The following is a 14,185-nucleotide window of genomic DNA, read 5'->3' as shown; positions in this document are numbered from 1 at the left end:
TTTTACCCCTGTTTGTCACTTTATGTCTTTTTTTGTTGGTGCACGTTATGTTCACTGTGTGATTAGTAGCGTGCCGGTCCTCGGGCCAGCCCTGAACATCTTGGGAGTGGGTGGGCATGGCCTTTTGGCTTAGTTCGCCTGCTCTCATGGGGTCTCCCTCCGGGGGAGCCCCGCCTAGTACTGGAAGGGTTCTGTTTCGGCAGACCCTCCAAGGAAGTTGGGTCGTGTTGGCTTCGGCTGCACGGACCACTTGAGTACCTCAGTCCCCGTCTGGAGCCTAACGCGCCGGGGGATCAGAGTCAGGTCCTTTTTCACAGGAGGACCACTTGACGCAGCACCCGTTGCACGTTTTTGTGTTTCACTCTTTATGTGTGTGCACATTTTTTCTGCACCGGTGGAGTTTTTGGGTTGTGTTATGCACGCCACAGGCTTTTCAATCGAAAAATGCTAAACAGTACTTATGTCTTTAGTCTGTGAATGAGTGGGAAGCCTCTGTACAGAACTGTTCATTCGTTCATTGCAGCTGCAGAGGTGAAGGAGATTGAATACTCAATGGGGGTTATTTACGAAAGGCAAATCCACTTTGCACAACAAGTGCAAAGTGCACTTGGAATTTCACTCGCTGTAGATCCAAGGGGGACATGCAAGGAAAATAAAAAAAACAGCATTTTAGCTTGCACGTGATTGGATGATAAAATCGGCAGCGCTTTCCCTCATTTCAGATATACCCTTCAGATTTACAGCGACTGCACTTCCAAGTGCACTTTTAGTGCAATTTCAAGTGCACTTTGTACTTTTTAGTGCAAAGTGGATTTGACCTTCATAAATAACCCCCAATGTCTTTCTCTGTGTCAAATAAAACATCAGTGGTCCGTTTAGACCGCTGATAATTCTCTAAAGCCCCCTTTCCCCCAAAACAGGCCTGCTAACTAAACAAATATAAATGTAAAAAATAATTTTAAAAAGTAAAATTGTAGAAAATAATTTAAAAAATTGTAAGATAACAAAAACAACATAATTAGAAATTTCTGTGCCTGGGAGTCACAGATGTTTGCATACAGCTATGTACAGCAGCTTGTACAAATCAATGTTTTGATGTACATCATGGCTATATACCTGTAAACACACATCCTGTACACAAAGTGGGCCACTCTTACATGGATGTGCGATCACATGCATAAAGCAATAGCATCTGTCAGCCTGTTATTGATTTGTACAGGTTTCTGGCTACAGCTGTACAAAAACACGTGACTACTGGGTGCAGAAATACACTCCCTCTTGATGCCGTTGGCAAATTGGCAAATTTATGGTCATGTGAATTAGGCCTGAAACACTCCCATACACACAGATTACATACATAACATACACGTGTACTAGATAGTGTTAATGCATATTACTTGTGTGGTTGCACTGCAGTGCATCCACACTAAGGGCCCAATTCACACATTCACATCAATGGACATGCATTAAGGTACACATAACTTGTTGCAATGCATTGCAGTGCTTGATTTTGTATTTAACTCTGTTTGCCACTGTCTGCCATGTTATGGCTCATTTCCATGCATTGTAATGCACTGCATTGCAATAAAATATATGTCTGTGTCATTTTATTGCAACTCACATTAATGCAGAGCACATATGGCACTGCAATCAGGCATTACTACAATGCATACATCAAGTGTTAAGCCAAGCTCGATTTTTTTTAGGTAAGTTGCTTATTTCGAGTTTTGCATATCTTCAATTTTCCGCTTTACATAAAAAGACATAATTTAACATTTACAAATATTTGTTATTTATTAAAGGAGTTGTAAAGGAAAAACATTTTTGGCCTAAAATTAATGTCTGCAAGGTGGACAGACAGAATAGTGTAATGATTCTGTTAAAAAACTAGTAAATACCTATAAAATTCCTTCATCTATATCACCTCCGGCGTTCTAGTTTCTGTTCTCTCATTCACTTCCTGGTTTGCGGTGCTCGTTCATCTTCCCAGTATGCATTGCGGCACGCCCAGTAATTCACACCTCCTTGAAGTCTCTAACACCTCTTTGAGCGTCCTGCTGCACAGATGTAGTTCCCAGGAGGGGGCGAGCACGTCACTGACCACCGCAGTAAAGCCTCCCTTCACGGTGGTGAGTAACAATCAGTAACAAGCAACAAGTAACAACAACAAGTAACAAGCAGGAAATGAACAGAACAGAGAAGAAATAGAGCAACTTCTAAGCAAAAACGAACAATGAGGAAGTGAAAAGAGGAATGTCTGCAGGTAAAGGATGCTTATTATGAAAAAAAAATGTTTCCTTTACAACCCCTTTAACTCAATACAGTTTTATCTTTTAGATTGAGTAGGAATTCAATAGGAACTTTGTTTTTGTTTTTCAAAAATATTGTTTTTAAGAAACATTTGCACAACTATCATGGAGCCTACAAAATCAGTAGCACCATATTTTTGTTCTAATAGCCCTACCGTAAAAAAAAACAATGGTTCTTTTACAAACTCAGAAAGCTGTAAATGATTTAAAAAAAGTGAAAATTCCAAGTCTGTCCAACTGAGGTTTGAAGTGGAATGTATGGCCTGGCAGCAAAAGGGTTAATGACAGTATAGAATACAAAATGAATACTGTATGAAGGAAACTGTTTCTATTTTTGCCTATTTCAGGCCTAAAAAACAGCCAATTCCTATGATGTAATGCTTTCCATGTATTTTTTACAAGTTGTACTTTTAGAAATATTAAATAAATTATTGTAATAAAATTGGCATTCCTTTACACATATACTGTAAATTCTGGACCCTAAGGGTCTTATAATGTGGTTAGAGCAAAATGTCCTTTTTGTTGCACTGGTTTTGTAGGTAAATCGGTCGTCCCTCATGGTGAAGGAACCTGCCAAAGGCCAGTTGCCATTGGATGAGCAGATAATGAATATGGCTGATATGGAGTCTGACATTCAGAGTACAGCTAAACTTCCTGACAACTCTACAGACACAGAGATGGAAGACCTGACTGCTGAGGGTTAGTGAGCTGAATATGTATTTCACTTTTATGTCCTTCTTATGCATTTATTTCCTTTTTATTTGATTTCAGTTTTTTTTTGCAAAAGGTTTTACAACCAATGATAAACATGAAAGATTAGATAAGAGTATGTTTTCAAGCTGAACACCTGACAAACTTATAGTTGAAATATAGATTCACAAACTGATTTACCTGCCAAAAGATTTGTAGTGGTGTTAGCCTCGAGTTTAAGTTTAATGACAGTGGTGACAAAGCAATCCCTCCTGCCAAGCCATTGTATTCTCTCGGTAGGGAAGGGACAGGGGAAGCAGGTAGAAGACCAGCCACTAGCGATAATTGCATGTAAAATTCCTCAGGCTGGTTGTACCCAGGTTGATTGAGCAATCAACTTGGTACATTCAGCGGCCTACCCATAAATGTCAAATCAGCAGGAACAGGCCAAGATTCAGACCATCTATGGCCAGCCTAAGTTTTAATTTACACTGTGTGCATTGACAGGTGTTTTCTGCACTGGAGAAACACTAGTCACTGCAAGGGCATATATTTAATCAAATGTTTTCTGTGTGCCCTGTTCATACCAAAATGCTGGCGTGATGCGTGATTTTCCACAACACACTGGATGGCACAACATTACCACACTACTGTGTAGAGACATTAACGATAAAGTTTTTTTCCATTCAACCCAGCAGGCGATGTTAGTGCAGTGATCTCCCTTGCTGAGCTAGTGTGTTCTGACATGAGGATTTATTCCCTCTCCCAGAATACAGCAATCAGTGCTGATCGGATGCTGGTTTTCCAGCATGCTCATTCGATAGAAGTTGGTTGTGGGACCTGCTTCTGTCAGTCAGGGAACTGTACACACAAGACGAAAGTCCGCTAGCCAGTTTGGTGAACCCAGCTTGACATTTCAATAAAGTTGAAAGAAGAAAAAAATGCCCCCTGCCAGACTGAAAACAGACACTAGCCTGAGTGGTAAAACACTGCATTTTATTATGTGGGCTACTGTGAATGAACAGCAATTACGGTATCTCAAAGATCTGAGATTAGCTGAAACTTGTTTGTAACGATGCTTTCTTTAGCCAGTTTTTCAGGTTTTTTGCTACAAAATATTTCTGCATAAGAGCAGTAATTGACAGGGGTTGTTATTTTATGTGACCCTTCAAAATCCCCAGTGACTTTGTCATTATTTCGGTACATGTTTTTAAAAGAATTTTTCTTGAGTAGCTCAAATCAAATAATATATATATTTTTACTTTCTGTAATAATTCCTATTGGTGTGTCAGCAGTATGCACCTGTTTGCTGACATGCTAATAGGAATTATTACAGAAAATCAGCATGTTATCAGCGCTTGTAGCCAATGGCTGCAAGTGCTAGTCAGTGTATTCTGGTGAGGGGGCCTGTCAAAATACAGTAGAGCGGCAGGAGAGATCCCCACATCAACATCAGCTTGTGTTTATAAGGGGATCTGTCCGTTTTTTTTTTCATTTAGCCTTCTGGTTGTATGAAAAAAAAAACTGTGTGTGTACCCAGCTTAACACTGCTTTTATAATGTTTTAGGGCAGGGATCCTCAAACTACGGCCCTCCAGCTGTTGTAGAACTACACATCCCATGAGGCATTGTAACACACTGACAATCACAGACATGACTAGGCATGATGGGAATTGTAGTTCCTGAACAACTGGAGGGCCGTAGTTTGAAGACCCATGTTTTAGGGCATTAGTGTGAAAACAATCCAAACCCTATACTAACATTCTCTTTTGGTGGTGGGACATAAGCATTTTTTCTGCTGCCAGATACACCATCGCACTATTACAGTTTGGATCTAGGCAGAGGTGCAATTTGTGAGAGGCATGTCCTGCCTTTTGGTGGTTTAAAGAGGACATGACCTGTATTGTGTTACAGTATGAACTAGAAGTATATACGTACCAAATACATTACAAGGAAATGGTGGCCAAGTTAGATTGCTAATACTACATTTGTTTTTTCTTCACTGTGTGTACTGTTTAGCAGGAGGGATAAACAGGATTTTTTTCCACTGGTATCTTACTACATATGGGTTCCAAAGGGATCTCATAATAGGTTGCTCTAGTGCAAATTAACTAATTAATGAGCAGAGATAGTTAGTTATTTTATGCCCTTCTTCTTCTCCTGAGACAGAGGATTGTAGTCTGGAAAAATTCTTCAACCTGGTGCCTAAGGCCCCGTACACACGACCGAACATGTCTGCTGAAACTGGTCCGCTGACCAGTTTCAGCAGACATGTTCGGTCGTGTGTACGGCCGATCGGACAAATGTCCGGCGGATCGGACAGGTTTCCAGCGGACAAATGTTTCTTAGCATGCTAAGAAACATGTCCGCTGGAAGCCTGTCCGTCGGACATGTTCGGTCGTCTGTACGACTTACCGGACATGTCCGCTGGGCCGCCATCCCTCGCATGCGTGGAAGCATTGACCTTCCAGCGTCGTGCACGTCGCCGCGGCGGCGACAGCGCGGCCACGTCACTGCGCTGTTTGTCTGCGCGGATTTCGGTGTGTACAACCATCAGACCGAAATCTCCCAGCGGACATGTCCGATGAAAACGGTCCGGCGGACCGTTTTCATCGGACTGTCCGCTGGTGTGTACGAGGCCTTAGAGTTTCAAGAAGGTCCAAGCAAAAACATGTGTTTATAAAGTGGCACATGACCTGACTAGGGCCTCCAGAAATCTCACTTAGCAACCAGGACATTTGAGAATAGCAAACCCTACAAGATAAAGAGCTGTGCACGGCACAAAGACATCAGAAGGAAACTAATGTAACCATTTTGACTGTGCTCTTTTGAGATTTTTATGTTTTTTCAGTTGTTTTGCATGCAGTCAATCATAAAAGACCGAAGAAAAAGTACAGTTTTAGTTTTTTCTTTCTTAAATCGAGGTCATATCATAAATAAAACATAGAGCTGATGGTTTTAAAGTCTAACTGGTCAATAAACTAGAAGCGTTGTACACTGCTACCAATATGCAGAGAATTAACCTCTACAAAAGTTAACAAATGTCCTTTTTTAACCCTTGTAGGTGTTGTATTTACCCATCTACTTATAAGTGGACATTTTCCTTTTAAGTAAATTGTTGATTGTTTGGGGCAGTGTTGTTGTTTATCTCCATTAATTAAGTGATATCCCTAATCCCAGTCTTAATGGTATACCCCCAAACAGAAGTCTCAAAACCATGGCCCAGGAACAAAGTGCTCCCACCCAGAAGAAGTTACAGTGGAATTTAGCAGGTGAGGTGCAGGCAGGTAATCTTATATCGTGAGAATATTAGTGGTGCAGGCAGGAACCCTTTCTTTTGTTTTAACAACTGGACAGAAACGCTAACTGTGTTCCTATGGAAGCCAGCACATAGTGACAGATGATGGTAAGTTATTTTTTTCATCATATTTGAATACATACAATAATAAGTGGTTTGAACAACTCTTTACCAATAAGTATTTAATCAGGTTTAATATAATTGGATTACAGCACCGTGATCATTAGAACATTTGACCTATTATCTTTACTATTGCCATAGATTTTTATGTCCTGGATTCAGTTAGTAAATACCTCATATTTAGCTGTTAACTTGATAGGACAAAGGCAGACCTTTTTTTAAGTTAAATCCTTATGCCGCGTACACACGACCGTTATTCATGTCATGGAAAAAAACTAAGTTTTTCTTGACGTGATTTGTCGTGATTACTCTCAAGCCTGCCTTGCATACACACGTTCGTGAAAAAAAATGCTCGAGCAAAGCACAGTGACGTACAACACGTACGACGGCACTATAAAGGGGAAGTTCCATTCGAATGGCACCAACCTTTGGGCTGCTTTTGCTAATTTCCCCGTCTCATAACTTGCTTCTGAGCATGCACTTTTTTTTGTGTAAAGCCCCGTACACAGAGGCCAAATGTCAGGAGAATTCGAAAATCCCTGAAACCGATCCTGTACTGGGACAGGAATAACCACCCCGTGATTCAGCAGGTCTTGAACTGCCCCAAATAGGGCTTCCTGACGAGTCAGTTGTAGCTGGCGGTTGGAGGGAAAATCTGTTTGGTGGGCTAGATAGAAGTTCTATCTTGTACCCTGAAGACACTACTTTGCAAACCCACCGGTCGGGGACCTGAGATGTCCACCGGGTCACAAATTCGCGAGCGAAACCAGGGACGTCTAAGTCCCTGAGCAGGCGCTTTATCGGCCTGTGGTCTTTTACCCGCCGTACTGGGCGGACGAAAAAAACGCTTGTGTGCGGTAAAGAAGGGCCCTTGCCTATGGCGTGGCTCCTTCCTCCTTTTTGGACTGTGGGAGCAGTGTGCTCTACCTCCTGTAGCATCTTTAATTATGTCATCCAGGGGAGTTCCAAAAAGTCTGTCGCCCTTAAAGGGGCAAGTCCATCAGGGCTTTCTTGGAAGATTGGTTGGCGGACCTAATCTTAACCAAAGTAGACGGCGTAACGCCACCGCCTGACCTGAAGCTCTGGCCAGCAGAGGAATAGTGACCAAGGCTGATTCATAAATGAATTTTAGGCCTTGTACTAGTAGGTCAGCTAGGGCTACCTCGTTCGAGGAAGCCTGATGCTTGTAACCCATAGAGCAGCATCTTTGCCCCTTCCGTGCGTGTCTGAGACACCAGTCCCCAAATATGGTTGGGTATACTGTCAACACACTACCGTGTACAGGTTGCGGGTGATCGCCTCAGCCTTCTCGTCTGCAGAGTCTTTGAAGGCAGGAGCCCCCTACACTGGTATGGTGGAGCTTGTTTAATCTGGAGACAGGAGGGTCCACTATCGGGGGCGAGGTCCTTCTTTTCAAGAAACTATCTTAAAGAGGGTTTCTGGTCCGCATCTTCAGATACCTCAGGGCCAGGGTCATGAGTGCTAGCTGGACCCGGCAATGCATATGAGTTGTCCCCAGCAGATGGCGGAGGAAGGGGGCGCTTTCCAGCCCCTATTCTCCCACGCGCTGCTTCCACCCTGGCTACGAAGGCATCTAGGATTGCCGCCTAGCGTCCACCAATAAATCGGGTGCAGGGGCATCAATTGCCAGCTCAGGTGTCTCACACACCTGACACAGGGACCCCCAAACAAGTAACCCACCACTCCTGGCTGCAGCAGAGACGAGGGGTTCCCCCCCAGAGGATTCACCACCCAGGAACTGTAACAGATGGTTTAGCTAGCAGAGCTGCTGCCTGCAGAGTGTGTCTGTCGATCTATGCTCTCCAAAGCTGCGATCGAAGGCTGTTTGTGGGGCTGCGATTTTTGTCAGTCTTTCAGACTGCTCAGTCGCAGCGTGTATCTGTTCATCTGCCATTTTTAAAATGGTCTGATCCATGGTACAATGGCCGCTGATCTGACAATAGAGGCCAACAGGGTAGAAAACCATGGTGCAGCAGAGTAATGCAGCAGTCAGTACACCTCAGCAGAAATCGCCAAAAGCGGCTTACAAGAAGATGGCCGCCAGTGAGAATACAGCATGGACACCAACCTGGGCGTCGACAGCATGGAGCAAGACACAGAGGAAAGCAGAATCTCTTATGTGGCTATATACATTGTGCAAGTAAAAAAATACAGCATGGACACACCAAACATGGCCGCCGACAGCTTGGAGCAAGACACACAGAAAAACAGAATCTCTTATGCGGCTTTATACATTGTGCAAGTAAAGAAATACAGCATGAATACACCAAACATGGCCGCCGACAGCATGGAGCAGGACATGCAGCTTATACACTGATTTAGTGACTTATGGTTCCCCAAGTGAAGCTCCCCAGAGGAACCCCTGCCCAGCAGCTAGCTCAGAGAGCCTAGGAGGAGGAGGGGGGGAGAAGGGGGATAAGGCCCTTTACTCACCTCTCCAAGGATGCCCAGCTCTGTCTTCTTGCTAAAGCAAGGTAGTAGCTACTTACCCTTCCTGTGGGTTTATGCTGGAAGCATCCTTCCGCATGGTAACGGAGATGACTGTCGGCCAGGCTACTGCGACTCGGCCCTGTAGATCGGTCTTTATGCAAGCCCTGGAGTGTATAGCTCACCAGCCACCCGTAGAGCGACGGGCATGTCGTGGACGACCCATCGCGCAGCTATGGTCGGCACACGCTCGATGGCCGAAACTGGGAAGAATACAAGGATCTGGGATCCAGCCTGTCGCCCAGTCAAACTAAAAGCCTCCAAGCTGTGGGCCTGAAGAGAGCCATGTCTTCTCCTTAGACTAGGCAGAAAAAAATGAATTGCTTGGTGCAGGCTGAGGGGATATAGTCAGTGGGACCGCTCCCTGGGCGGGGCGGTTCTGCTTTGAAGTTAACACTTCTGCCTAGTCACTCCTAAAGATAGATAGGCTATTCCCACTATGTCAAGATTAAGGCTGTGTCCATCCATGAACAAAAGAGAAAAACTGACAGCTCAGAAGGAGCTGCAGTACTAACAATCCAACGTTAGTACAGTGATCTCCCCTTCTGTGTTATTGTGACATGACAGGAGGACCCCCCTCATTGGCTGAGAACGCTGACCAGGAGTCGGCTGGCAGACCTTTTTTGGCATTCCCAATTCAGCAGACGGGCTGCAGTACACATGGGCTGAATGTCAAGGCTGCTACACACAGAAGGTTTTTTAATCTTAATGCATACAATGCATGAAGATAAAAAACCTTCTGCCTTTACAACTCCTTTAAAGGGGTTGTAAAGCTTCGCGTTTTTTCACCTTAATGCATCCTATGTGTTAAGGTGAAAAAACATTCAATGCTTACAGGCCCCCCCCAGCCCCCCGTTTACTTACCTGAGCCCTCGAAAGTCCTGCGTCGTGAACGCGCTGGCTTCTTGGCCCAGGCTTCTCGGCTCGTCATTGGATGACATGATAGCAGTGCAGCCATTGGCTCACGCTGCTGTCAATCAAATCAATGACATGGTGCGCCGGGAGCGGGGCCGAGTGATACAGTTGGCAGCTATGGCCACTGACTGTATCACTGGAGTGCACCCGCTAGAAATCGCTTCCCAGAGGGGGTTAGCTCTTGCGGGGAGGAGCCGAGACAGCCGCCAAGGGACCTCCAGAAGACGACGATCGGGGCCACTCAGTGCAAAACAAGCTGCACAGTGGAGGCAAGTATGACAACCTTTACAACCCCTTTAAGCCTGTTGGGATATGTCTCTACTAACTTTGCTGTTGTTATGGTGATATGGTGTTATTTAGATGGTGAGCTGTACTGGATTTCCGCCAGACATATCATTTAAAGTTAAGGTCAAATCATTTAATTTTAGTCTTATTTTACCATAAAGCTATTTTCCAAGTGGCCTCAGAATCTTCATGGTGCGTTTTTAAGGTGGTCAGATTAGACTAAAATTGTATTTTTTTACCTCAAAACCAAAGGATATGTCTGGTGGAAATCCAATACAGCTCACCATCTAAATAACACCATTCCTACAGTAAAGCATTGAGGTGAAAATATCCTGTTATGGGGGAGTTCCTCTGCAGCAGGGACTGGAGCACTTGTCAGGATTGAAGGAAAATGGATGGGGCAAAATACCATCAGATTCTTGAGGGAAATCTACTTCCCTCTGCCAGAAAGTTGTCAATGGGAAGAAGGTTTACCTTCCAACATGACGGTGACCCAAAGTGCACAGCAAAAATGAGCTCACAGTGATTGAAGGAGAAAAAGGTGAATGTCCTTGCATGGCCAAGTCTAGATTTGCAAACAGCTAGTTTAAGTGGTACTAAATGTTCAGTTTAAAAAAAAAAAAAAAAGTCATACTTACCTCCACTGCAGTTCGTTTTGCACAGAGTGGCCGGATGGTCCACTTCTGTGGTCCCACAGCAGCTCTCGTGTCTCCTCCTCGCAAGAGCTTAACCCCCTCTGTGAAGCTCTCTCCTGAGGGGGTTACCTTGCGGGCAGGCTCCCGTGTGATACACTCAGCGGCCATAGCTGCCGAGTATATGACTCGGCCCCGCCCCAGGCGGCCACGTCATTGGATTGACAGCAACGGGAGCCAATGGCTGTGCTGCTATCAATCTATTCAATGAAAAGCCGACAAGCTGGGGGGAAAGCGACGCAGGATCGCGCCCATGGAAATTCGGGGCTCAAGTAAGTAAAACGGGGGCTCGGGGGGACAGACACAGCGAGGTCTGCGGGCAGGGGGCTTATCAGAATCTGGAAGCCCCCTTTATCAAGGGGCCCCCAGATTCCGACCCCCACCCTATGTGAATGAGTATGGGGTACATTGTACCCCTACCCATTCACCAAAAAACAAAGTAGTGTAGTGTTAAAGACAGTAGACAGTTTTTGACAAGTCTTTTATTAAAAATCTTCTTCTTCCTCCGGTCTTCCTCCATCTTCTCCCGCATCTTCATCCTCCGGTGTTCTCCTTCTCCCACTCTTCTGTATTCTTTGTTCGGTATTCTTCTTCCTCTGCCGCCGCCAGTCCTCCTCCTCCGATGCTGCTTCCCGCTGATCTGTCGGTGCCGATGTCCTGCATTACTTAAATAATGGCGGGGGCGTGGCTATAGGATTATGTCATCCGGTGAACCTCCATCCACTCCCTTTTTTAACAGTTTTGAGTGGCGTTGATGGGCAGTCAGGAAGCAGTAAAAACACAACCCAACCCCATTTTCAATGCCTGTGTGAAAGAGCCCTTTCTGTAATCTGTTTACAGTAGAGATAAACATTTTGAAATAACTCGGTAATATTGAGATTACTGTCAGTGTTGCCAACCTACCAAAATTTCCTGGCACAGCCAAGTTTTTACTGGTATTTCAAGAAGTTACAAAATTACAGTTTTAAGTGCAAAGTTCAGTGCTTAGGCTACAAACAAGTAGAATATGCAATTAGAAATGTGATTTAAGGTAGATATTACGAAGCTATAACACACAGTTGCGAAACGCATTGTCGTCACACAGTCTTGTGACATTGCCTGAGTGATCCCCCAATCAAACGGTACATGCGGAGTTGAGCACTGAACTCAAATACAATCAGCTGACTGAGCTCTGGAATCCCTGCTGAAGCATTGCTGAAAGCTTTAAGGCTACATCACACAGCACTTTCCTCTTGCCTACGTCCTCAAAACATATACACAAATAAGCGAGAACACAACAGAAGGATATTGTCTATTTTAGACACAGAAAACATCCCACAGCATTTCCCTGCAACGAGCGGAGGCGGTAATGTAGGAACCCTTTTTTTCTTGTTTATATTTGAACTATCTGTTAAACCATATTGCCCTATAAGATATCCGTGATCCGTGTGTTAACTGGACAGATCCTTTTGGAGCCGGATATCAGTAATAACATACGGCAACTAAACCTGGATCATTCAAATTGTTTACAGCTAGCTATAAGCAAATGACACTGTGTGAATGATGATCCTCTATCTTTTAAAAAAAAAAGGGACCATCGCCCATAAAAATAATAATCTGAGCAAGGACAACTTAAAACTCCGTAATCAGCAAGTTGCATATCGGCGATAGGTCCCTACAAGACCTGAGATCACTTTAGATGTCCAGATATAGATATAACAGCAACACAGTATCTAAGACTTTAAAACTCCATAATATGAAAATACTTCTTTGATACACCAGGTCCGTGGATTGTACAAAATCTATATACAGTGGGGCAAAAAAGTATTTAGTCAGCCACCAATTGTGCAAGTTCTCCCACTTAAAAAGATGAGAGAGGCCTGTAATTGTCATCATAGGTATACCTCAACTATGAGAGACAAAATGTGAAAACAAATCCAGACAATCACATTGTCTGATTTGGAAATAATTTATTTGCAAATTATGGTGGAAAATAAGTATTTGGTCAATATCAAAGGCTCATCTCAATACTTTGTTATATATTCTTTGTTGGCAATGACAGAGGTCAAATGTTTTCTGTAAGTCTTCACAAGGTTGTCACACACTGTTGCTGGTATGTTGGCCCATTCCTCCATGCAGATCTCCTCTAGAGCTAGATGTTTTGGGCTGTCGCTCGTCAACACAGACTTTCAACTCCCTCCAAAGGTTTTATGGGGTTGAGATCTGGAGACTGGCTAGGCCACTCCAGGACCTTGAAATTCTTCTTACGAAGCCACTCCTTTGTTGCCCGGGCGGTGTGTTTGGGATCATTGTCATGCTGAAAGACCCAGCCACGGTTCATCTTCAATTCCCTTGCTGATGAGAGGAGGTTTGCACTCAAAATCTCACAATACATGGCCCCATTTATTCTTTCATGTACATCACAGGTGTCAAACACAAAGCACGCGGGCCGAATCCGTCCCTCCAGGCCATTTCATGTGGCCCTCAAACCTCTCCCGCAGCTGTAGGAGAGCTCCAGCCTTCTTTCGGTCCTCCTCCAGACCCTGTACTTTCTGTTTTCAAGCAAGGCATCCAGCTTCTTCTCAGCAGCAGCATAAGGAAAGTGGGGTGCACTGTGATGTAAGGGAGAGTAGGGGACTCAACTTTTGATGGTGGGGTGGCTCTTGACATCTAATGTAAAGGGGAGGGAATGTGTTGGACATCTAATCTTACAGATACAAGTGGCCCTTTTGAGGGCAATCATAATGCTGATGCTGCCCACAATGAAATTGAGTTTGACACCTGATGTACATGGATCAGTCATCCTGTTCCCTTTGCAGAGAAACAGCCCCAAAGCATGATGTTGCCACCCCCATGCTTCACAGTAGGTATGGTGTTCTTTGGTTGCAACTTGGCATTCTCTCTCCTCCAAACACGACGAGTTGTGTTTCTACCAAACAGTTCTACTTTGGTTTCATCTGCCAATATAACATTCTCCCAATCCTCTTCATGATCATTCAAATGCTCTCTAGCAAACCTTAGACGGGCCCGGACATGTACTGGCTTAAGCATGCACTGCAGGATCTGAGTCCCTGGAGGCGTAGTGTGTTACTGATGGTAGCCTTTGTTTCGTTGGTCCCAGCTCTCTGCAGGTCATTCACTAGGTCCCCGTGTGGTTCTGGGATTTTTGCTCACCTTTCTTGTGATCATTTTGACCCCACGGGGAGAGATCTTGTGTGGAGCCCCAGATCGAAGGAGATTATCAGTGGTCTTGTATGTCTTCCATTTTCAAATGATTGCTCCCACAGTTGATTTCTTCACACCAAGCTGCTTGCCTATTGCAGATTCAGTCTTCCCAGCCTGGTGCAGGTCTACAATTTTGTTTCTGGTGTCCTTCCGACAGCTCTTTGA

The 14,185-nt window shown here is 44.4% G+C and overlaps 1 protein-coding gene across 2 annotated transcripts in view; it reads left to right on the top strand.

Moving 5' to 3' along the window:
• The window catches only part of PHC3 (polyhomeotic homolog 3), a 146,169-nt gene that overhangs the window by 118,654 nt on the left and 13,330 nt on the right, over positions 1-14,185 (top strand). The window contains exons 11-12 of one of the 2 annotated variants that reach the window (XM_040349331.1): positions 2,849-3,008; positions 6,203-6,270. In XM_040349331.1, the coding sequence (XP_040205265.1) occupies positions 2,849-3,008; positions 6,203-6,267 (225 nt within the window). In that variant the 3' untranslated portion in view covers positions 6,268-6,270. The remainder of the gene's footprint in view (positions 1-2,848; positions 3,009-6,202; positions 6,271-14,185) is intronic. The other variant, XM_040349330.1, reaches the window with a different exon arrangement.

This window comes from Rana temporaria, chromosome 4, assembly GCF_905171775.1.
Source record: "Rana temporaria chromosome 4, aRanTem1.1, whole genome shotgun sequence".
Taxonomy (NCBI): domain Eukaryota; kingdom Metazoa; phylum Chordata; class Amphibia; order Anura; family Ranidae; genus Rana; species Rana temporaria.
Note: the sequence above shows the minus strand (reverse complement) of the source record. Positions and strands in the feature narration are given on the sequence as shown.